This window comes from Periplaneta americana, chromosome 17, assembly GCF_040183065.1.
Source record: "Periplaneta americana isolate PAMFEO1 chromosome 17, P.americana_PAMFEO1_priV1, whole genome shotgun sequence".
NCBI classification, from domain to species: domain Eukaryota; kingdom Metazoa; phylum Arthropoda; class Insecta; order Blattodea; family Blattidae; genus Periplaneta; species Periplaneta americana.
Window position 1 is genome coordinate 11,648,898 of NC_091133.1, and position 25,507 is coordinate 11,674,404.

The following is a 25,507-nucleotide window of genomic DNA, read 5'->3' on the forward strand; positions in this document are numbered from 1 at the left end:
TTCTCACCTGTGTACGCGTGAATGCGTATTCAAACTTCCGGAGCGCGAGAAACTCTTTCCACAGACGTCACAAGTGAATAGTTTTAACCCTACGTGTACGCGTGAATGCATATCGCGGTATTTCGAGAGCGAAAAACATTTTCCACACACATCACAACTGAATGGCTTCTCGCCTCTGTGCACCAGCCAATGCGTTTTCAAAGTTGAAGACTTTGCAAAGCATCTCCCACAAACGTCACAACTGAAAGGCTTCTCGCCAGTGTGCACCATTGAATGCCCTTTAAGATGTTCAGACCTTGCAAAACACTTCCCACAAATGTCGCAACTGAATGGTTTCTCGCCAGAGTGCACGCGTGAATGTCTCTTGAGATCGTTCGACTTTGAAAAGCACTTTCCACAAACGTCACAGCTGAATGGTTTTACGTGACGACTAAAAGGCTTCTCGCCAGTGTGCACCATTGAATGACCCTTAAGATGTTCAGACCTTGCAAAACATTTCCCACACACGTCGCAACTAAATGGTTTCGCGCCGGAGTGCACGCGTGAATGCTTATTGAGATAGTTGGACTTTGAAAAGCACTTTCCACAAATGTCACAACTGAATGGTTTCAGGCCTGAGTGCACGGATGAATGTGCTTCGAGATAGTAAGAGAGCGCAAAACACTTTCCACAAACGTCACAACGGAATGCCTTCTCGGCATTGTGCACCACCGAATGCTTTTTAAGAGTTGCAGACCTTGCAAAACTCATCCCACACACGTCACAGCTGAATGGCTTCTCGCCAGTGTGCACCAATGAATGCGCTTTAAGATGTTCAGACCTCACAAAGCACTTCCCACACAGGTCGCAACAGAATGGTTTCGCGCCCGTGTGCACGATTGAATGCTTCTTCAGATAGTTGGACTTTGAAAAGCACTTTCCACAAACGTCACAAATAAATGGTTTCACGCGTGAGTGTACGAATGAATGCGCATCGAGATATTTCGAGAGCGAAAAACACTTTCCACAAACGTCACAACTGAATGGCTTCTCAGCAGTGTGCACCACTGAATGTCTTTTAAGATGTTCAGACCTTGCAAAACACTTCCCACACACGTCGCAACAGAATTTTCTTTCATTTGTGTGCACGCGTGAATGCTGCTTTAGATAGTCGGCCTTTGAAAAGCAATTTCCACAAACGTCACAACTGAATGGTTTTTCGCTTGGGTGAACATGTGAATGCTTTTCGAAATCACCCAACTGGGAAAAACATTTCCCACACACATCGCAATTGAATTGCTTGTTACATTTGTGTTCGAGGTAATGGCTTTTGAGTCTTGCAGACTCGAGGAAAGACATTCCGCTAATGTCACAATCGTATTTCTTGCCGTCATCCTCTTCAGGAATATTTTCGCAGAATTTTGCAACTCCACTATTATGGCTAACTGCAACACTGACAATTATAAGTGTGGTTAGTGGAAAGAATGTCTAATGTCAAATAAGGAAATATATACGCCATAAGCAAACGAATATAGGAGAAATTGATAATGGACTTCCATTCATCCTTTTACTCCTGTATAGATTTTTAAAAAATTTAGTAATTACAGTAATTATAATTATATCAGCAATAATAATAATAATAATAATAATAATAATAATAATAATAATAACAATAATATTACTAAATTCAAAAACTGATATCGACACAGATTTTTAATTTCTTTGTTAGAACTCAGGATCTGTGATGGACATGCTCCAGAGAAGTAGGACTCACTTCCTTCAAAGCTATAAAGAAAAGCCTACTACAACTGCCGGATCAGACCTGAGAAAACAACAGGAACTATATTTCCTGAGTACATTCCATTAGTCGATGAAAATAGTCAGTGAACTGTTCTCAATTAAATGTGAAAACTTGAAGGCAGGTCTATGCCTTGGTATTTTCTTTGACAGCAGCAACATCTGCTCCACTAGTTTGGCAGTTGTAGGAGTGGTAAGGTAGCAGTAGGGCAGGTGTTCGTGATAGTGATAGAATATCATATCATTCATGCCATTTATGTCCGCAAGGTAAACTGAAGTTTTCATATAAAAATAATCACATTGAAATTATAAATATGTTTATGTTATCATTATCAAAATAAAGTAGTAAAACCAGCAACAAACTAGAGACTCTTATATTTCACTCACCTCTCAGTTAAGACTTCATTCTCTTCTGCTGTTACTTCCAGTTTGTCCTCCTTCACTTCATCCAACTCACAAAACTCTTCCTGTAGGAGAAGATTATGTAAAAAAGACACAGAGCACAATAATACATGAAAATCAGGGAGTAAAAATGTACAACTGATCCAATCTTTAAAGCAAAGTCAGTAATGGAAACATTCTGTGAAGGATGTGGGCATCCATTTTGACATTAATGGATTACCAGCAAGTACGGTATATGATTCAAATAAACTAAACAGTGCTAGTAAAACAATTAACTTAAAAATTGGACAGTAAAAGTTATCACTAGGATGACTGTAGCAGCTACATCAGCCAGAAAATAAAAGAGAGGGAACTACCGACCAACACCCATCATAAACTGCACTCACCCCAGCTTCACTCTTCAGCATGGGAAAGTCAATTGGCACTGCAGATTCCTCAAATACTATCTCCGATTTCATGTCATATCTGTGGTCTATACATTCTGTTTTTATTTTAGTCACGTCCAAATCTAATAAATTTCCTTCCTGCAACATAAAGAACAAAATAATTAGACACAACAGTATAAAAGTTGTTCACGAAAACCCGTGACAATTCATAATGTCCGTCGATATTTTATTAATACTGATGTCAACAAACGCACATGTACCTATTTCAAAGCCAATTGTAAAATAATTTATCTGAAAAGCGTTGTAAGGCAGCATATAGAGTAAAAGAATATATATATATTGTATGATATTTTGTTGCCAGTAAGATCAGATGGATCCATACTAAAATATAGGGTGCGTCAAAAAGGAACGGATGGATTTCACAGGGCAAGAAAATTGTAAGGATTCATCAAATCAAAAATTTATTGTTAACTACAGATTCACCAATACATGCAGTTTATTTATGGTATACATTATCCATATGATGTCCTTGGCTTTCGATACAGGCATCAAGGCGTTTTATGAAGTTCAACGTCATTTTCACAGTCATAGTTGGTGGGATTGCCGCGATTTCTTCACGAATCGCCGTCTTCAGTTCGTCCAGTGTATGTGGTTACTTAAGCCGTCAAATGGTCCCAAAGAAAGAACTTGCAGGGCGCGAGATCTTACCGTAACCTCGGACAATCTCAGTGCAATAGCATGTTTGCGGGCTGATCCTTGAGGTGGCTGGACAATCTACTGTCTGTCTCCACATTTGCAGGTGTACACGCGCTCTGTGTTCGTCCAGGTGATTTCTTCTTTAATGTTGAACTTGTGATACGAAATGAAGCCACCCACCGCAAAATAGTATTCCGAGTTGGAATCCGAGCGTGACGTCCGATGTCGAAATGAGTCCTGAGTGGCGATCACAGACTCTTCATCTTTCAAAAATGTCTCTGCGATGAAAGCACGTTGTACACCAGACCACTCCATGTTCTCAACTGAAACTGCATTCTCTCGCTGACCCAATAGTCGTGTTCCCCCTCAATCTATCCCTCCCCTCGCTGCGTATCGATACTTTGAAATCCATCCGTTCTTTCTGACGCACCCTGTATAAACGTTAATGTTATTCTAAACAAAGCTATTATTGATTCTGTTTTAAATTATTTAAATGGTCTTCTAAAAATTCATGCAGCTAAGAAGAAAATAAGGTTTTTGTGTTTGTAATATATTTCCTTTCACATTCACAATTTCCAACTATCCTGTTGTGTTTCATCTGGTGGAGAAAAGTAATTACAAAGGAATGCGGTCCCTAGTTAGAAGTGACGCATTTAGAAAATATAAATAGTAATTGCTCTCATTATACCTCAGATAAAGGCTTCTTCTCTTCTATATCTGCGATACCACTTGTCTGTATACCCAGTTGGTCGCAACCAGGTTCCATCTTGATCATGTCCATTACTACTGAAAAAGGAAATTAAGTAACATAAGTTAATATCCAGAATGTGAAATACTCAGATAGACTTACTAGTTTGCAATAATAAGTCCACATCTGCGTAGTGTGCGTATTTCTGTGCGCGCGCCCCAACACACAAAAGTTACCACAAAAATACAAACGAATGTGTACATCAGCACAGATGAGCATGTGATACTAGAGACAAGATACAGTAGTTGTCTAACAAATAAAGTCGATGATTTCACGATAGTGTTTGTGTCTATGTTCTGTTTACGATTTGTTCCACTGGATTCGTTCGGGCGTTTTCAACAAAATGCAGATGTCTACTAAATAGTGTCGAACGAGTAAAGTAGGAAACAGACGAAGTGAAAAAAAAAAACAAAGAAAATGAAAGACACAGTGTAGAACAATGGAAGATAAGTGTAGCCGCTTAAATTATGTAAAGTGTAAGAATATAGTGTAAAGGTATAACATTAATTAGTCAAGTGATGTAAATAGCAAAATGAGCGAGGTGTATGAATTAGTCATGTTACATGTCAGTAAGGAGTAAGAATTAGGAGAGTTAGGAATATATAGCATCAGGTGGGGAAAGAGATTATGACATATATATATATATATATATGAGTATAACAAGTAAGAGATAGAAATGGTAAAGAAAAGAATGTATCATGAAGACAGAGAGAGAATAAATAGTAAAAAAAAAAAAAAAAAAAAAAAACGGTAGCAGTAGACAAATTAGTTTCATATAATTTTCTGAAAAGATATATACAGTGTGTAATTTACATATTGAATTTTCAAAAGTTACCGCTCATATTGTAGGTTGGCGATGGTTTCATCCTGTTTCACAACTAATGTTTTGTAGTGACAGAGTTCACATGACCAGTTAAGACATAGACTAACCTCATCACTAGCAGTGTGACTACTTCCATAATTAAATCACATTCTACAACTGTCACAAAATACTCTCTGACCAACTCTCCTACGACACGCACCACAGTTTCCAATCAAATCAGACATCTTAGCACACATGTCACTGGGACAATAATTCACGAAAACAATTACGCCTACCTAAGTAATTTGACCATATAATATGCAATCTCTATCAACATTCAGATACTGCTTATAATTATTAATGTGGAGAGTAGTATTCCTAAGACCCCAAGTTCCATATACAAATACAGTAAAAAGAATGTGACAATACAACATACAATCGGTAAGCAAGAATCAACTATATGTCATACGAGATAAGTGAAAACATTTGTCGAAATAAAGAAATACATGTCTCCAGTACAAACCGATATAAAGCACAACTGATTGAAAGTCATGAAGAAAGTTTGTGGATGTCGTTTACTCCTGTCTTTTGCGGAATACAATGCAACGGTATATTGCCCACTGTGCACTGAAATATTTACATTTACATACCTGCTTTCGGCCGTAAACCTTAAGCACTAGGTAAGACCAAAATTAGCACAGAATAATTAGCTCTATACAGCAAATATAATTATAGAGACCTAAAAGAATCTTCTAGAAAGGATAACTAAGCTAGCTGCATAGCAATTCACATAGAAGACCGTGACACGTAGGTTTCTGGATTACCTATGCCCAGTAATGTAAACATTATAAACTGGATACACAATACATGTACATATATAAATTCATTCTGCCTAAGAATTTCCTAAGTCTCTAAGACGCTTATCGGGTTGAGCCCTAAAAGAAATGGGCCACGGATCTACATTCCTTTGCCCATAGATATTCCGTTAATATTGCAAACAATTTTCGACAAAGATGCACTGGCTTAGCTTCGTGCATTACCCTGTTACGTGAGCGACGTTACATCACTTAATTCGTACAGGGGACTTTTACAGTTCAGACTTACAAATCGTGGTGTTTCTTCTGGCGGTCTTGGCTCAGTCTTCGAACATCACACTTGTCATATGAGCGAGTTTACTGGACTCCACTGGCACTGTGAAAGAACAATGTCCAACTAACATCTTTCGGCGTCTGTTCTTGTGATTCTAAAGTCAACTGCTCTAACGCGTCCTTCTCCACCTTTTATGTGCTAGCTATTAGGTTACATCGATATCCGGCTTTTCATCTTCAAAATTTCATTCAGTGGAGGAACGATACCAGAGAGAGAAAAGTTGCTAACATACTTGGAGATCACATATTCAAATTTCTCAGCCCCAAACTCCCTTGCAAGCACACCTTCAACCGTGCATTTTAAAGCTTTTCCTCCTGTTTCTCTCTTCGAACCAAATTCGTCCACGGCTGTATATAAATTCTGCCAAAAACGTGAAGTTTTACTTCGCATTATTGGCACTCTTGAATCATATCTCTCTCTCCTTCTAATTAACATGGGAAATCGATGTTTATGCGAAAGAAAAACTTCTTTTAATAAAATCTCTCTTTAATTTTTCCATTATTATGGGGAAACAGTGTGCTGCATTCGGCTGTAAATCAGGAGTGGATGCACATTCTGAATAAGGAGATTCTTCTGACTGTTTAGTTTTAGTTTCAGTTTGCCATTAGCAGTAGAAGCAGAGCATAGTGCATTAAGGTAGGATTTTGACAGTTTCTGTCTGTTATGGGAAAGTTCACAGTTCAAACTTGCTCCACAGCTTGCTGTAATGTGACCACGCATTTCTCGCATTTTGCTAATCGACTTCTAAAAACGCAACAAACTTTGAACGTAAATGTACAAAAATGCGACAACCACATTGGACTTCAGAAACGAAGATGGTAATGGAGAAAATGAAATCAGAGATGTGTTTCAACTAATCAGTTCTGGAGAATCTGAATCTAAATGAAATGCTAATGGCACGGGCAGTGTTAAAGAAAATATTGAGCAATAATTGTTCAGGAATGGATTTCAAAACGTTGGTACAGTTCATGTAAGTTAACAAGTGAAGTGAACAATTTCTTCTAATTGACTTATATACAGTAATTCCATCGTATATCGTAACCTATGAGCGAGGATTCAGTTGCATAAATCTTGTAAAAACTGTAATTAGAAACAGTCTTTCTGTAAAAGGAGTTAGCTTTATGCTAATAATAAATCTTGAAGAGCCTACTGGTAAGCAATTTGAATGTTTGGTGTGCCCATAAAATAACGTATTTTTTTATGATGTAAATTCTGCAGTAATCGATTCTAAACACACCTACGTCAAATGATTTACTTGCATAAGCACATCTAGTGTGTGGTAAGATGGATTTAGAGTAATAAAACTCCAAAAAACGAATTACATATATTTTTGTTTGTATAAATATTATTAATTTAATCTTTTTTTTGTATAATTATTTAGAATACTTTACAAGATTTTCGTATTTTGCACAAATGTAATTTTTCATTTGTGTATTTTTGCGACAATAATTTTTTTTCTACCTTAAAGCCTGTGTGAGAGTATTGCCTTCCAAAACCCTCTGACGTATTTGAGAAGAAGAGAGTCCATGGAAACAAAAAGGTCACGAATATAATTATTTTGCGGTTGATTTACGGGTTTAAAATAGCTACCGCTATTACATAGTTAGGAGTGTCTGAAAAGGCCCATATTGAGCTATAAGTTCTCCAAAATGCTATGTTCTAGTTGCAGGTAAATGTCTAGTATATATATCAATACGTTCCTCCAGGGCTATATGTGGAGCATTGAGCGTAGATAAAGCAATATCATAATGATGTAGACTACTAATTTCACTTATAAAACCATAAACTGAATGAGGTACATAATTAATCAGATTTAACTTGTTTGAATCTGAAAGAGTAGTTAACACTGCAAAAAAAAAATTAAATAAAATAAAAATCTTCAGCCAATGAGTCCATACTTTATTAAGCAAATCAAAATGAGGATCAGCATCTCGTCTGAGATATTTATCCATAACGGATATAATTATTTTGTTGTTTAAATTGTAATGAAAATACATAACATATTTGTTCAGACCTTGATCAACAAAATTCTACGCCTACATAAGTTTTAAGTAGTACAGTATAACCAAAATTTCCAAACAGTATCTTAGTAACTCAATAATGAACAAGTGAATATAATCCGTTTTCGCATATATGTTTGTATATGTCTTATTGTTCAAGTATATTTATATCGGTGCTAGTTCACACAAAGAATATTCACCCAAATGAAATTTGAACTATGGACGATTAACGCAACACAGAATTCAGGCAAACAAATTAACCCAAGAGAAAATTAGAACAAAGAAAATTCACATGTACAGTATTTATTATTTTACATATTTTTTAAATTCATATTACAATAATTCAGTTGGAACGAAGTTTTGAATGGTTTACATATTACCTCCTAATAAACATTATGCCTATTTTATTGCAGAAACCGAGTCTTGGATGGATTTATTCGGATTTGAATGTTGTAACCACAGGCACGAAAATATTCAACGACATGTCCTTCGTCTTTGAATACATCATACCTTTGTGAAATATTTTATAGTCTTATATTTAAGCTTTTATATTTTCATTTTTGTGCTTCTTTTACTCTTCGTCCTAGATCAGACTCCTGGATCATCTTGTCTACATCGGATTGCTCATATTTTAAATAATGTATGAGTTTGTATACAGTGGGATGTTTCTTACAAGCAATGTTCTGGAAGCGGTTGTGCCATTCTTCTTTGTTAATCCTGCGTGGTTCATTTGATCTAACTGCTTCGAACTGTTTCCATAAGTGAGGAGGATTTGAAAAACATAAAAATATGATACCCAGGCGAATTCAACAAAGCAAAATTGGCGCATTATTACTGATGCATAAAAAGGGATTCCCCCCAAGGACATCAAACCGGTGCGGTTCGAGCGATATTTTGATAATCTGAATGTGTGTAAGTAATTATTAATAACAATTTATAGTAATTAATAAAATACAATGCTTAATAATTGATTTTATAGTCACGATCGTTATATTACGCCACTAAATATGTTTTAAAAATAATCGGTACGTCATTTGACTTTATTGATATTTTTGTTTAAATTTTGAAGTTTTTCGTTCTTATTTCCAAAATTTATAGAAAATAATGGCGTGACAAACAAAAACTGAATAGAGGCCTCTAATCAGCAACCTTCAATAACTAAAAGCATTAAAAACCTTAGATTATCGTAATAAATGTATTTCTTTAATCACGAAATTGATCAATTTTCACATTTTTTATTGTTATTTTCAAAACTACAGAAAAATCTAACATGATAATGATAACATGGAAACAAATTCGGATTCAGGCCACTTTAGTTAACTAGAAACAGTAATTGTAGCAGAATACTTTTTTTAAATTCATATAATTGTTATAATTATAACATTAATAATAATAATAATAATAATAATAATGATATCGCAAATAAATTACTTCTCTCCGATATGTATGTGAGCATGCCATTTTAGGTAACCTGAATCCAGACAATTCTTTCCACAATAGCGCTGAGGTCTAACTTATTAACCTGTGATCTTGTTACCGTCAGATGTTTGTCACTGGTTCCAACTCTCAATAGTTCAAAAGTCGAAGCTGCAAGAAAGCACCATCTCTAACCAATACGTGATTCATAGTGGATGTGCTGTAGGTACGTATATGTGACAGCCCTGGAGGTGAAACGAGTGCAGATCAGAAGATTAACTTGAAGGACAACACAATGGGGATCTAAAGATTTTCGGGCCAATCGCAAGCTTATTGTCCGTTAGTCTTTGATACTAAAGCTGCAATGCAATCACTGTAGTTTTCCAATGCTCTTATCCTTCGTAAATATTATCGAACGCGCAAAAATTCCCAGATAAAATCGCTATTCAAAGTCACAGTGAATTTCTGCAACTGTGAATATAAAACAACACCCACACCCTACCAATAAAATGGATTCTGGAGTGCTTGTACGCGAGCAAGCGTTTCCAAGGTAATGTATTACTCGCACGTGTTGACAGATATGGCTCTTTAAATGTTTCTCTCTTGTGTAAGCGTAAATACATTTTGAAATGACTATAGTCCGTAAGTTTTTCCCAGACATTGCACTACTACGGTTTTTTGCTTGTGAGAATGTATTGCTGAGGTTTTAAACTACTCTACTATGTATAGATCTTCCCACATGCATCACATTTCACACTTCCCCTATTCAACAATGTTAAGCCAAACCTTACAATTCAATACTTAGCGCCAGAATGTATGCGTAAACACCATTTTACATACCTCATATTACAAAAAGACCTTCCACACAAGATCCAACTATATGGCTTCTCGCTTATGTACAGTACAGTATACTATATATTTATTTACCCTGGTAGAGATAATGCCATGAACCCTACTCTTCCTCCGTATCAGGGGATTACAACTACAATATTAAGAATACAATTGAAATTATAATTATAATTAATATTAAATTTACAATTAAAATAAAATGCAAAGTACTAAAAGACTATCTGATTAATAAAAGATAGACAATTTATTATAGAGGTTAAGATCAAAGAAAGATTTTCTCGCTGAAGTACAAATTAAAGCTAGCATAATAAAATTATAACGTGATTAAAGTACAAGACATTTAAAAGTTTATTATGAAATATCATTATGTACACGAATGGATGTATAGTAAGATGTGCGGGCCAGAAAATACACATTACACACACACCACAACTGAACAGTTTCTCTTACGTATGGATACGTGAATACTCTTAAGATAATCCGAGGGCGAAAAATCCATTCCAAACAAATCACAACTGAGCAGCTTTTCACGAAAAAGCATCTGGAGATTAACTGTACGTGCAAATCACTTTCAACACTCATCACAACTGAATAGCTTCTCAACTGTGGATACGTGAATACACATTGAGATATTTGAAGCGGAAAAACCCTTTACACAAACTTTAGAACTAAACTACTTCCCGCTTGCGTGAAGACGTAAATGCAGATAGAGTTAATTGCGGGGTGCAAAATCCTTCCCACACACACATCACAACGAAAGGGCTTCTCCCCGGTGTGATCACGTGAATGCATAGAGATATTCCGCGCGAGAAGAACATTTTGCACTGATGTCTGTATTGAATGGCTCTATGACACTAAGCACGAAAGAATGCTTCATTTAGATTTGAGAGCTTCAATTAGTGCTCCCACTGACTTCACAAACGAATGGTTTCTGACCGGTGTGTACGCGTGAGCGATTATTCATATGTAGGGAGAGCGAAAAAGTCTTCCCAATGACGTCACAACGGAATAGTTTTAAGACTTAGTGTACGTGATTGCCTATCGAGATATTGTGAGGGCAAAAAACACTTCCCACACTCAACACAAGACAATGGTTTGGCGACACACGTGTGAATGCCTGCCGAGATTTGCCAATTGCGAAAAACTCTTTCCACACAAGTCACAACTGAATGGCTACTCACTAGTGTGTACGCGTGAATGCAAACTCAAACTTACGAAGCGCGAGAAACTCTTTCCACAGACGTCACAAGTGAATGATTTCACGCCTGAGTGTAGGCATGAATGGATATCGAGAGATTTCGAATAAGCAAAACACTTTCCGCAAACGTCACAAGTAAATGGCTTCTCGCCAGTGTGCAACACTGAATGTATTTTAAGACTGGAAGATTGTGCAAAACATTTCCCACAAACGTCACAACAGAATGGTTTCGCGCCTGTATGGATTCGTGAGTGACTCTCGAGATGTGCGAATCGCGAAAAACTCTTTCCACACACATCACAACTAAATGGCTTCTCGTTTGTGTGCACGCGTGAATGCCGTTTGAGATAGTCGGAGCATGAAAAGCAGTTTCCACAAACGTTACAACTGAATGGTTTCGCGCCTGTGTGCTCGAGTGAATGCCTGCCAAGATTTGCCAATTGCGAATAACTTTTTCCACACACGTCACAACTGAATGGCTTCTCGCCAGTGTGCACCATTGTATGCGCTTTAAAATGGTCAGACCTTGCAAAACATTTCCCACACACGTCACAACTGAATGGTTTCTCGCCTGAGTGCAAGCGTGAATGTCTCTCGAGATGTGCCAACCGCGAAAAACTCTTCCGACACACATCACAACTGAATGGCCTCTCATTTGTATGCACCTGTGAATGCTTCTTGAGATAAGAGGACTTAGAAAAACTCTTCCGACACACATCACAACTGAATGGCCTCTCCTTTGTGTGCACGTGTGAATGCTTCCTGAGATAAGAGGATTTAGAAAAGAACTTCCCACACACATCACAACTGAATCGCTTCTCGCTCGAGTGAACGCATGAATGCTTTTCGAAATCTCCCGATTCGGAAAAACACTTTCCGCACACATCGCAATTGAATTGCTTGTTACATTTGTGTACGAGGTAATGGCTTTTGAGTCTTGCGAGGTCGAGAAAAGATATTCCGCAAATGTCACAATCGTATTTCTTGCCGTCGGCCTCTTCTGGAATATTTTCCCAGAATTTTGCAACTCCACTACTATGGCTAACTGCAACACTAACAATTATAACTGTCATTAGTGAAAAGAATGTTTAAATTTGAAAATAGGTAATATATACGCCATAAGCAAAGTACTATACGAGAAATTGATAATGGACTTTCCTGTTCAGTTACTTCTGTATAGGTTAAGTTAATAAAATTAAGTAATAACAGAAATTACAATAATCATAACAGCAATATTAATAGTAATAATAATAATGATAATAATAATAATAATAATAATGGTAATAATAATTCATTTATTTATTAATATCGATGAGATGGACAACAGACATTGGCCAATAAAGTCCAAGAGAGTGACACAATTAATACAAAAAAGTAACAACTATGGTACAAATTAAATAATAATGATAATAATAATAATAATAATAATAATAATAATAATAAATGTAGTACTAATGGAGGTACTGGTAGTAGTAATATCTGTAATTTTCAGCAAAATTATATATTAATATTAATATTAATAATAATTATAATAATAATAATAATAATAATAATAATAATGCCAAGCTTGGCTCATTACTCTATTTCCTTACATTAATTTTATTGCAAGTAGGTTATTTTACGACGCTTTATCAACATCTTAGGTTATTTAGCGTCTGAATGAGATGAAGGTGATAACGCCGGTGAAATGAGTCCGGGGTCCAACACCGAAAATTACCCAGCATTTGCTCATATTGGGTTGAGGGAAAACCCCGGAAAAAACCTCAACCAGATAACTTGCCCCGACCGGGAATCGAACCCGGGCCACCTGGTTTCGCGGCTAGACGCGCTAACCGTTACTCCACTGTTATTGCAATATATATTTTATATATTTTAACACGATTCAATTGAGCGTAGTTAAAATTTGAATTATAAAATAATGAATTGATAAGCTAACGTACTACTAATGCATACTAAATCAATACACTCTCGTTGTTCGTTAATTCTCCGAGATGAAAATAAATGTGTACATAGACATTATTTTAAGAATTCCAGGATACGAGTGTACAGAATAGCCTATAAAGTTTTCTGTCCATGAGAAGCTATTTTAATCTTACCTGTCCTCGATTCACTCAGAATTTACTGTAAAACATTATAGCATTATCTCCGTCTAGAGAAACTACACTTTGCAAAGGTGAAATAATTATTAAATACATAAATCGGTTAAATTAGCTTCCGATATTACTTTATACAAACACAGAAACATTCTCTGTAGGCTATGTTTCATAGCTTTCGATTGTTGTTTTCGAAGGCCCCTTATAGACGAAGTCATTTGTTTTCATTTCATTACACCGTCTTAGATGGCATTGTATTTTAATTTTAAAACTCATTGATCTCAATGAAATTTGCAAAAAATAAAACTTATCCGAAATCATTTTTAAATAAACTTTTCTTATGTAACACGTTTCACAAAAATGAATAATAAGCGAGATATTTCGATTTATTTACTTCAGGCCACCATATAACCCCCATTTAATAACGTATTCTGAACGTCATATAGCCCAACATCTAAGATACAACGAAGTTAATATATATTCCAATTTCCATCGCAGTCAGTTCAGTCATTATTGCGTGAAAAGGTAACAAACATCCAGACGACAAACCGACAGACAGACATACAAACAAACAAAAATTTCAAAAAAAGCGATTTTGGGTTTCAGGATAGTTAATTATACATGTTAACACCAAATACTTTTGGAAAACGAAAATTACCAGAAAAATTTTGGCTACAGATTTATTATTAGTATAGATAACGGTACTAATGGTCGTAGTAGCAGCATAAGTAACAATAGTAATAGTTATAATAGTAATAGTAATAATAATAATAGTAATAGTAATAATAATAATAATAATAATAATTTTGAAACTTGTAAATCCAGACACTTTAAACCTCCCACATTTATTTCCTTATTTGCACACAGAACTGTCAAATCTATAGGAGAAAAGCAGGACTGAAAGCAGTAGGACAACGTAGATGTTATCAACAAATTTTTATTAGAAATTCGAGTACACACTTAAGAAATTAATGGAAACCATTTTTCCTGGGTACACACAATTGAAAAATGAAAAAATTCTATTAATTGGCCTGCATTAAATGTGATAAGGTGAAGGCAGGTCTATGCTTTGGTATTTCTTTCAATGGCAGCAGCTTCGGCATCAATAGTTGTAATGGTATAGCAGTGGTAACACATTTATTGGTTATAGTTATAGGAAATATTATAATTATGCCACTCGCCCCCACAAAGTATACTTTGATCTGAATAATAATCATATTGAAATTAAAAATATATTTAATTTGTCGTGATATAAATAAAGAGTGAAACCAACGACAAAGTAAGGACTCATGAATTTCACTCACCTTTCAGTCAAGACTTCATTCTCTTCTCCTGTTACTTCCGGTTTGCCCTCATCACTCACTTCATCCAATTCACATGAATTTTCCTGCACATCAAGATTTTGCAAAACAGACACATAGGACAATAATAGATGAACTATTAATGCATGGTAGTTTATACACTCCATAGATTTAAAAAAAAATCGTACTCAATGCAATATACAATATAAGCATTCTTGGCAAAACCATGATATGAATAAATAAATACAAAAAATTGCAAACAAGAAATTATTCCAATTTCTAAGAAATATCGTGTAGTTAGTAAATTTTGCACAAACACTGAGTTAATTGAAAGTGTAAATGACAATGATGGTGGGTAATAAGAAAGCATTTGTTCCTTCATTAGCCACTAATGGACCAATAAGTTCGAAAGGCGCGTTCCAAAAAATATTTTTAGTATAATTGATCCCTTAAAGGATTCACTAACTCAGAGATATGATTTCCCTCATATAATAACATATATTCCTCCATTAGACAGCTACCTTGCATACATTTTGTGTATTGGAGAGTAATTTAATATTTTTGGTTCATCATAATGTTAAATGTGTGACATTCAGGCCTGCGATATTTTGTGGAATAGGCATATATATACAAGATATTAACACAATAATGCATATCAATGGCTAAAAAGTGATACCTCGTATTTGTACGTTTGCAGGTAAATAAAAAAAAAAAAAGCTTGGAAATTATTTTCTCAAAATAGACGAACTTCTTATGTGCTTCTACTTTGTATGATCTTCTATATGAGAACAAAATATCAGTACACCACCTAATTTTGTGAACACTATTATAATGTAGTTAATCTAAATAATACTAACGTAGTTAAACTAAATTACAATTTTTGTGGATAGAGGTATATCTTCTTAGCTATCCATATACGATAAATTGATTAATTATTTATATACTCATTCATTTATTCACTAATTTTTCGAATAGCGAAGTTATTATTTATTTCTTTATTACAGACTCTAGTTCTTCGTCTGACGACGAGGTTTTGTTCTCTGTAGACTGTCTTTGTATTTTCTATAAAAATAATGTACGGATGCGCTATTTCTAATAAAAAAAAATAGGCATATTTATCTTCCTCTTCCTTTCATTTCATTTCTTTCTGGTTCGTATTAGTCTATATTTATTGCAAATTTGGCAACAACAAAAGGAATTCCTCACATCAGTCTAGCAGCCGATGTTCACTTTTTATTCATTCACGTCCTATTACGTCGCTTGTGAAATCCAAAGCTGCTTGGTTAACGATCCAATTACTAGTGGCCCGATAATTCCTCTTCTGCAACCCGACTATCCACTAACTTTTAAGGTCCACTAACTAAAGGAGGAATACATTATTTATAGTCTGTTTTCTTGCAACCCAGCATGAGTCTGGTACCACAATCCGAGATGCTCACAGGTGAGGACCAGATAGATGTCGGCAATTGATCCAATGTATAGGATAAAGGCGGTAATGGAAAAATGTTATGAAGAGTGTGAGGATCTATCAGGCATTTCTGGATTAAGGCAAATTAAATTAAACTAAAACTCGGGAGGGTTAAAAAATTTATCAGTGGCGATGCAAACATCAAAATTATTATGGTTTACGGAACACTGATGACTGCAGGGTCTACGACAAAAATGAAGTAGAGAAGGTTTACGACTGACTACAGGATGAAGAAATTTAGAGGATGAAAGCAACCATCATCCTATCCCCTGGTCACCTGCCTGTAGTCAGTGAATAACAGAGAGAGAACTAGCGACCAACACACTTCATAAACTGCACTCACCTCAGCTTCATTCTTCACGATGGGAAAGTCTATTGACACTGCAGCTTCCTCATATGTCATCTCTGATTTTACATCATATGTGTGCTCTATACTTTCTGTTTTTATTTCAGTGAAATGAAAGTCTAATAAATTTCCTTCCTGAGAAAAAAAGAAGAAAATTAAATCAGCAATATATGATATAAAGCTGTAGGCCTACACGAAATTTTATAAAGTCCGTCTACACTAAAAAGTATTATTATTATTATTATTATTAATACTAATGTCAACGAATGTGCCTGTATCAATTTCAAAAACTTGCAACACAACATACAAAAGTATTAATTAAAAAAGGATTATATTCAATCTTGTAATTTATTTTAATGTAAATTATGCAATAAAATTATAAATTTACATTATATATTTAAAATTGTTAATGGTTTTGCCATTCAGAATGGCATCTTCAGACATTGATAATTACAGACATCTTGTAAAAAAATACATTGCATTAAAATTGTAGTGAAGATGCTTTGTTTATAAGTGAGATCTTATCGGTTGCATATTTCAAATGAAGCCGAATGCTCACAGGTGAAAACCAGATAGATGTCGGCAATTGATCCAATGTATAGGATAAAGGCGGTAATGGAAAAATGTTATGAAGAGTGTGAGGATCTCTCAGGCATTTGTGGATTAAGGCAATTTAAATTAAACTAAAACTCGGAGGGTTAAAAAATTTATCAGTGGCGATGCAAACATCAAAATTATTATGGTTTACGCAACACTGATGACTGCAGGGTCTACGACAAAAATGAAGTAGAGAAGGTTTACGACTGTCTACAGGATGAAGAAATTTAGAGGGTGAAAGCAACCATCATCCTATACCCTGGTCACCTGCCTGTAGTCAGTGAATAACAGAGAGAGAACTAGCGACCAACACACTTCATAAACTGCACTCACCTCAGCTTCATTCTTCACGATGGGAAAGTCTACTGACACTGCAGCTTCCTCATATGTCATCTCTGATTTTACATCATATCTCTGCTCTATACTTTCTGTTTTTATTTCAGTGAAATGAAAGTCTAATAAATTTCCTTCCTGAGAAATAAAGAAGAAAATTAAATCAGCAATATATGATATAAAGCTGTAGGCCTACACGAAATTTTATAAAGTCCGTCTACACTAAAAAGTATTATTATTATTATTATATTATTATTATTATTATTATTATTATTATTATTATTATTATTATTATTAATGTCAACGAATGTGCGTGTATCAATTTCAAAAACTTGCAACGCAACATACAAAAGTATTAATTAAAAAGGAATTGTATTCAATCTTGTAATTTATTTCAATGTAAATTATGCAATAAAATTATAAATTTACATTATACTTTTAAAGTGAAGATGCTTTGTTTATAAATGAGATCTTATCGGTTGCATATTTCAAATGAAGCCGAATGAAGCCAGCTTCAGCAAAAATAAACATTCCTAGAAATTATATGTTGCAAGACCCCTCGTTCTTGTTCACGTTAATTGACCCTTTAATAACATTGATATGCTGTTTAGTAGTTCTCTGGCTTTGATGAAATACGTACTGTTACATAACACCATACATATTGGACAGACAACAAGAGAAATAGATCACCCAAACACAATAGACTATACTAACTTATTTCACAACTAAGACATCTGGCCGACGTCTACAGATGACCACAAGGATCGAGAATACAAAACAAAGGTTAATGTTATACTGAATGATATAACTGATTTAGTTTTAGAATGCTTCAGAGTTGTTCTAAAAATCGATGCAATTAGAAAAACTCCCAGGTTTATATATTTGTAATAGAGATCCTGAAGATACATATTCACATATCTTGTTTGTAAAAATATGTGTTTTAATGTGAAATAAAATTATATATTTACGATTGTTATATCACATTCACAAGTTTCAACTTCTTTATTTATGTTTCATCACGTTGAAGAAAAATATTTAGATATATTGGTATATCCTCCCCAGTTATAAATGAAGTATTTAGAAAAAAAAAGTAATTGCTTTCTATATACCTCAGATGAAAGCTTCCTCTCTTCTGTATCTGCGTTATCACTTGTTTGTATAGCAAGTGGGTCGGAATCAGGTTCCATCTTCAAGTCATCCATTACGACTGAAAAAGGAAATTAAATAACTTAACGTGCAGAATGTAAGCGATTCGGATTGACTTACTGGCTTGGTAAGTAATCATCAGGGAAAGGATTTATATGTAAATACATATTTACTTATAAAGCTAATATAATTTATATTTTGCATTATCTTTATGTTTAACAATGTGTAGGGTTGAAAAATCCTACTTTTATTTTCCATATTTTTCCATATTTTAGAGTTTAGTACATATTTTCGTTAATTTCCATATATTTTCCATATTTCATATAAAACAGTCCATATTATATTAGGTTTAACAATAAAACAAAACAAAATTCCATTAACTTTTAAAAATACATTTCAACAATAGAGATTTAAACACATGTTCAGTAATCCCTTTAACATCAGAGTTATTTGAAAATTAGCAGTCCTATCAACAATGGGAAAGTAAGTTACAAAACTGTATTAATTTAATTTAAAATTTTTAACAGACTTCAGTTGTGCAGCTCAACAGTTAAATGCCAGTCAGAGTACACATAGGTTCAGTTTTGTAAATCATACTATAAAGACGGTAAATATGCCAAAAGTACGTCATTCAGTCAATTTAAAATCAAAACTAACAAGTTACATTTCAGAATTTAAAGAAGATGGTTTATCAACTGACAATAAAATATTATTTTGTAATTTGTGTCAGTGTGCAGTATCATCTACACAAAAGTTCCTGGTGCAACAACACATTACAACTAGTAAACATCAGGCCAACAAACAACTAAATTCCAAGCAGAGACAATTGTTTTTAACACAACCAACAACATCGAATGTAAGATCTGAGTTTAACATCGACCTGTGCCGTTCTCTCATCTCTGCTGATATTCCTCTCTACAAACTAAAGAATAAGGTCTTCAGGGAATTCCTTGAAAAATATACTCAACATACAATCCCGGATGAGTCAACACTTAGGAAGACGTATGCTCCATCCATCTACGATGAGACAATACAGAAGATAAGAGATGAAATTAAAGATAGTTCAATTTGGGTTTCCATTGATGAGACTCCCGACAAAGAAGGTAGACTTGTTGGTAATGTAGTTATCGGTTTGTTAAGTGAACAATATTCTGAACGAATTCTTTTACATTGTGATGTTCTAGAAAAGTGCAATAACAAAACTATAGTTAAACTGTTCAACGAAGCTATGGGTATCCTGTGGCCAAAGGGTATTATGTACGATAATGTGTTATTCTTTATTAGCGATGCTGCCCCTTATATGGTCAAAGCTGGACAAGCATTATCTGTTGTATATCCTAAATTGACTCATTTTACTTGTGTGGCGCATGCATTTCATCGTGTGGCAGAAGTGGTCAGAGACAATTTCCCTAAAGTAGATTTGTTGATTTCATCAGTGAAAAAAGTATTTCTCAAAGCTCCCAGTAGAGTTAACGTGTTGAAAGAAATGTACCCTGAAATTCCATTGCCACCAAAGCCAATTTTAACTAGATGGGGTACATGGCTAGAAGCAGTTGAATATTATGCCGAACATATAGACTCTATTAACAATGTTCTCCTTGCATTGGACTCTGAAGATGCAGTCTCAATTGATACTGCGAAAACAGTTACCTGTGACATAAGTGTGAAGAATGACTTAGCTCACATTCAGCATACATTTTCATGCATCATAAAAACGCTCAAAAGTCTCCAAAATAGGCACCTTTCACTATCTGAAAGTTTTGAAATTATAAATAGTACTGTGGAACAACTGAATCGTGGTAGAGGTAAAGTTGCAGATGCAGTAAGAGCTAAGGTGGACACTGTACTTTCAAAAAACCCTGGATATGAAGAACTACAAAAGGTTGTTGCTGTGATGAGTGGTGAATCAACAGTGAAGATTAACTTGGACTTATCCCCAGCAGACATTGTGAAATTGAATTATGTACCAGTTACTTCTTGTGACGTCGAACGCTCTTTTAGTCAGTATAAATCTATCCTCAGAGACAATAGAAGAAGATTCACTTTTCAGCACTTGAAAGAAATGTTTGTAACCTATTGTTATGGTAACAGACAATAAAAATTGTGTTTTGTTGAAACTACATTGGAAGATAAGGTACGTCCATTATATTTTTTGTTTAGTTTGATTAAAATGTACCAATATTTAACATACATAGTCATTTTTTTATAATTTTAAGTCCATATTTAATTCCATATTTTGGTCAAAATCCATATTTAATTCCATATTTTGGTAAAAATAACTACATATATATTTACATATTTCATATATTTTTAGTCCATATAAATCCGTTCCCTGGTAATCATTCTACATCTGCGTAGAGTGAGTATTTCTATGTATGCGAACACGAACATATAATACAGCGCTAATTAACACAAATACAAACGAAGGTGTAGATGAGCATGTGAGTCTAGGGAAAAGTTACAGTAACTGTTTTCACAAACAAGCCGTACGATTGACGACATAGTTTATCACAAAGTTTCACATGCGATCTGCTGGTTCGAACAGAACACTGTGCGGTTCTATGTAAAATTTGAGGTGCAATTTAACATCGGCGTGGTCCGTAATAATTGAAATGGCTCATAAACATAATTTTTAGAATATAAGAAACAAACATGAATAATATTTACCGTTCCTAAAGATAAAATTGAAAATAATAGAAATAATAATAAAAACTGCATACAATAGGAATTTATATACCTCTAGGACAAGTCGATGTGTAGCACAATTGATTGCAAGCCACGCAGAAAAGTTTTAGGACGTCGTTTCCTCCTAACATTTTGTGGAATACAATGCAATATTATATTACCCAGTGCTCATTGAAAAAAATCGCATTTACATACCTGTTTTCTGCTGTCAATTTTAAGCACTGGTGAAGGCCAAATTAGTATAGAATGATAAGACCTGATACGGTAAGTTTATAATATTATATTTCTTACAAAGTGTAATTATGTAAGATAGCTTGATAGCAATTCACATAGAAGACCGTGACACATTGGTTTCTGGATTACTTATGGTCTGAAATATCAACATAGTAAACTGGATACACTATATCTGTATACAAATTTATCAGGCCTAAGGTTTTCCTAAACCTCTAAAACAAATATCCGGATGAGCCCTATAAGAAATGGGCCACGAACCTACATTCCTTTACCCATAAAGATTCCCTTGACTTTGCAAACAATTTCCGACATAGATGCATTGGCTTAGCTTTATATATTTGCCTGTTACTTGAGCCAGTTACTACTGTCTTCGCGCTACGAGTTGGCGCGGGGAGTAGATAGGCGGGACGGGGGAACTTTACGCTACACTCTGACCTGAAAACTTCCTCCACTTACTTGGCTACAAGGGAACGGAGTCAGACATAAAAGATTCCGCATCTTCGGTGCTGTCGCTATGACTATCATTATCACATTTTTAAACATTTCTGGAGTATGATCTGTCCATGATAATCGTCTGTTTATGTTCCAGCCGTGTATATTGTAAATTTTATTAGTTACAACAATGTAATTTATTCGTCACAACAATAATTCCTTTCTACAATTCACCTTAAACGCTCTCGTCAACAATTGGATCTTCACTCAACAAAGTATTCGTTATAGCACTCCACCGACGACAATGACAATTTACTTGGACTATTACGCACAACAATGAACTGTTAATCTTAACTAATATTTACAAAGCACTATTTACAAATCAGAACTACCCGTTCTCAGTTCACAGTTCTTCTATCTCAGTCACTCGAGTTCACAGTATCTCGAACCACAGACCTTCAGAGACAGTTCACTGTACTCGAACTCGGGTCCCTCCAACTGCGGTCCACTGCACTCGAACTCAGGTCCCTCCAACTGCGGTCCACTGCACTCGAACTCAGGCCTTCGGCTGCTGACGCAGTTGCGGACGCACACTCGAGACGAACTCCGGTACACAAGACTGGCTTCCTTGCTCTGGCTTTCTCACTGACTGAATAACTGAAAAACTGCAAACTGCTGTCGTTCCTTCGCGTCCGTAATTTATAACCACAGCGACGTAGCCTCTAAGGTTCCACGCGTCTCTAGAGATGGCACTCCAGAAAAAGCCAGAGCCCTCTCCTCTCTACCAGCACCAGATGCGCGCGCACTCTCGCTCCACTCTCTCGCCGTGTTGGCCCTTTCCCCTCTTCGCCGCGCGCCATTCCTCCGTGCTCCGCGCGATCTTTCTTGCGGGACGCTGGTCGTGAGTTCGAATCTCACGTCGCTGTCACATTATTAATTCGAATCTCTCAACAAAGCCATTAGCCCCACCGCCCCCATCCTGATGAACAACAATGAGTGTTCTGGGCACATTTACGGTAGTCAAAACTCCCGTAACATTTTTATCGTGCCAAAACTTGGGAAACGTTAAATTGGTAGACCTATCTATCCGCATTTCGTCCAGATACAAAATCGGTTTTTCCACTTCACTAAGCTTTCTTATTTGCTGTAGATATCTTCACGTATTCTAATTTACAGTGTTTTCCTCAATTTTTTTTGCTGCACACTTCTTCCACCTGAAATCCTTTTTCTTCAGTATTCGTCATAATGTTGTCTTTCATTTCAAATAAATTTTCTCTTGTAAAAGGGTAGACGTTTGTTGCAGCTTGGTACTATTTTTTTACTTGTTATTTAACGACACTGTAATAACTACTAGCTTCTTCAGTGTCGATTGAATTGATGATGGCGAGATGGTATTTGGCGAAATGAAACCAAGGATTCGCCATAGATTACCTGACATTCGCCTTCCGCTTGGGAAAACCTCGGAAAAAACCCAACCAGGTAGTCAGCGCAAACGGGAATCGAACTCACTCCCGAGCACAACTGCAGATGAGCAGGCAAACGCGCTACCTCCTGAGCTACGCCGGTGGCCCTCTTTCTTTTTCAAATAAAAATTCTCAATTATATCTTTTTTGTCAATCTCCCGTCGAAGTCATCTACATTTGCGTTTCGGTAGTCTGGACGTTTACATTTTTTTTCTCCCTCAGGTGTCGACAACGCACTTTCTTCTGTGCAGTCTTTTATTTCATTCCTTATACGCTGTATTGTTCTTGTGGATAGATTAGAGTACTTTTCTACCTTTGCTGTAGGTTTCGTAAGAGGAATGCAAAGGCACTGTTGTTCTTTTTCTTCATCACAGAATTATTTTGCAGTTTTAATAATATTCCTTTCTTCGCTATAGATTGTCAATCCTTGTTTCCTCTTTGTCGACATATTTACAATAAACAAAAAACTGCTATAAACCTAAATAACAGTATACAATAACATAAATTCTATTAACAATATTATTATCAACACTATTAACACGAAAAGCAAAGGATAACTAAAGCAATACAAGATTTGTGGGATACTGAAAACAATTGTCTTGTTGAAAGTAATAAAACACTACAGTAAAAACCCCACTATCATTTTCACAAAGTCGCAAAGACTCATAGACACGTGCAGTAGATGTTTGTGAAACAGGAATATTGCAGTGAACAGCGCAGTGCGCATGCGCGACTGTTTCCCCTCCGCCCCGTCTAAGTACTTCAGCCGCCTTCTCCTGGCGTGACAACAGTAGACTCTATTCGCACATGGGACTTTTACAGTTCAGACTTACAAATCCAGGTGTTTCTTCTGGCGGTGTTCACTCAGCCTTCGGACATCACACTTGTCTAATGAGGGAGTTTACTGGACTCCCCTGGTACTGTGAATTCAAGTTTAAGTTTGCCATTAGCAGTAGAAGCAGAGCATAGTGCATTGGGGTACTAAATTGGCAGTTGCTGTCTGTTCTTATAGGAAAGTTCACAGTATCATTTTCTAAAATCCTTTGACGTATTTCAGAAGAAGAAAGTCCAGGAAAAAAAAAATAAAAAAAGATACCGAATATAATCATTTTGAGATCGATTTACTTAGAATTAGGAGTGTCTCAATACGCCTATAATGAGTTACAGATCCTCCACATTGCTGTCTTGTAGCGGCAGGTAAATGTCTAGTATATATTTAATTACGTTGCTACATGCAGACCATTGAGAATATCGTAACTAAAGCAATTTCATAATTGAGCCGTTCAGAGCAGAAGTGGTGTAAGTCAAATCTGGGTAATGTGGGTTAAAGTAAACATTCTGTAAAATACAGGACAAAGTAGCAATTTCAGTTCTTACAACTTATTGTCAATTTAATAAACTAGTCCGCAAACAAACCTCAAATGATATGTACATTTTTTAATACACAGTAATAAAAGTAAATAGGTATATTATATTCAAATATTTTGTGCATGTATAATCTCTCCAGTATAATACAACTAGCACAAAATAGCAACAATATTGAATCATATAATATACATCCATATCCAAAATTATTTACTTTTTATTACTTTGTTTACATTTTCCGAATATACAACATAAACTTTAATTCAATTTTGAAATTAAATTAAACAATTGAATAAGGGACAAACTAGAAATTAGCAACAAAACTAAAGGATGCGAAATACTCCCTACAGCTCTACACGAAATAAAATATTTCTTCCAATGATTCAGATTCTGCAAAAATCCCCATAACACTTATAGCATTCCCTCGTTGAATGGCAACACTAATTCTTTGGCGGAGGAAATCCGTAGAGCAAGAGTCACCGTTAAGTGCTGATAAATACTTGCCGATATCAGTAGTTAGCAACTTCGCCTCGGAAGACCATGGGCCCATAGATTCTACGGCGAAAACGGCAAAATTATATCTATCCAGAAGATCAAGATACTTACTGCGTTTAATTGTAAC

At 35.4% G+C, this 25,507-nt stretch overlaps 2 protein-coding genes across 5 annotated transcripts in view; both read right to left on the reverse strand.

Annotated features, from left to right (window-relative positions):
- LOC138692807 (zinc finger protein 234-like) lies at positions 1-5,611 on the reverse strand. 2 transcript variants are annotated; one of them, XM_069816032.1, is made up of 5 exons: positions 5,461-5,611; positions 3,949-4,043; positions 2,565-2,702; positions 2,164-2,243; positions 1-1,432 (listed from the first exon to the last, which is right to left on the reverse strand). In XM_069816032.1, the coding sequence occupies exons 2-5, from the start codon at positions 4,039-4,041 to the stop codon at positions 4-6; spliced, it is 1,740 nt and encodes a 579-aa protein (XP_069672133.1). In that variant the 5' UTR covers positions 4,042-4,043; positions 5,461-5,611; the 3' UTR covers positions 1-3. The 2 variants fall into 2 exon arrangements, with proteins under 2 accessions (XP_069672133.1, XP_069672132.1); XM_069816031.1 differs by having other exon boundaries at positions 3,949-4,046.
- Positions 5,612-10,377: 4,766 nt separating this feature from the next.
- LOC138692808 (zinc finger protein 235-like) overlaps positions 10,378-25,507 on the reverse strand; it is a 48,170-nt gene continuing 33,040 nt past the window's right edge. Inside the window, exons 5-9 of one of the 3 annotated variants that reach the window (XM_069816037.1) lie at positions 18,670-18,767; positions 17,561-17,698; positions 16,628-16,765; positions 14,820-14,902; positions 10,378-12,467 (exon numbers count right to left, since the gene is read on the reverse strand). In XM_069816037.1, coding sequence (XP_069672138.1) covers positions 12,464-12,467; positions 14,820-14,902; positions 16,628-16,765; positions 17,561-17,698; positions 18,670-18,762 — 456 coding nt within the window. In that variant the 5' untranslated portion in view covers positions 18,763-18,767 and the 3' untranslated portion in view covers positions 10,378-12,463. Of the gene's footprint in view, positions 12,476-14,819; positions 14,903-16,627; positions 16,766-17,560; positions 17,699-18,669; positions 18,768-25,507 lie in introns of all 3 variants that reach the window. The other 2 variants (XM_069816035.1, XM_069816036.1) reach the window with 2 other exon arrangements.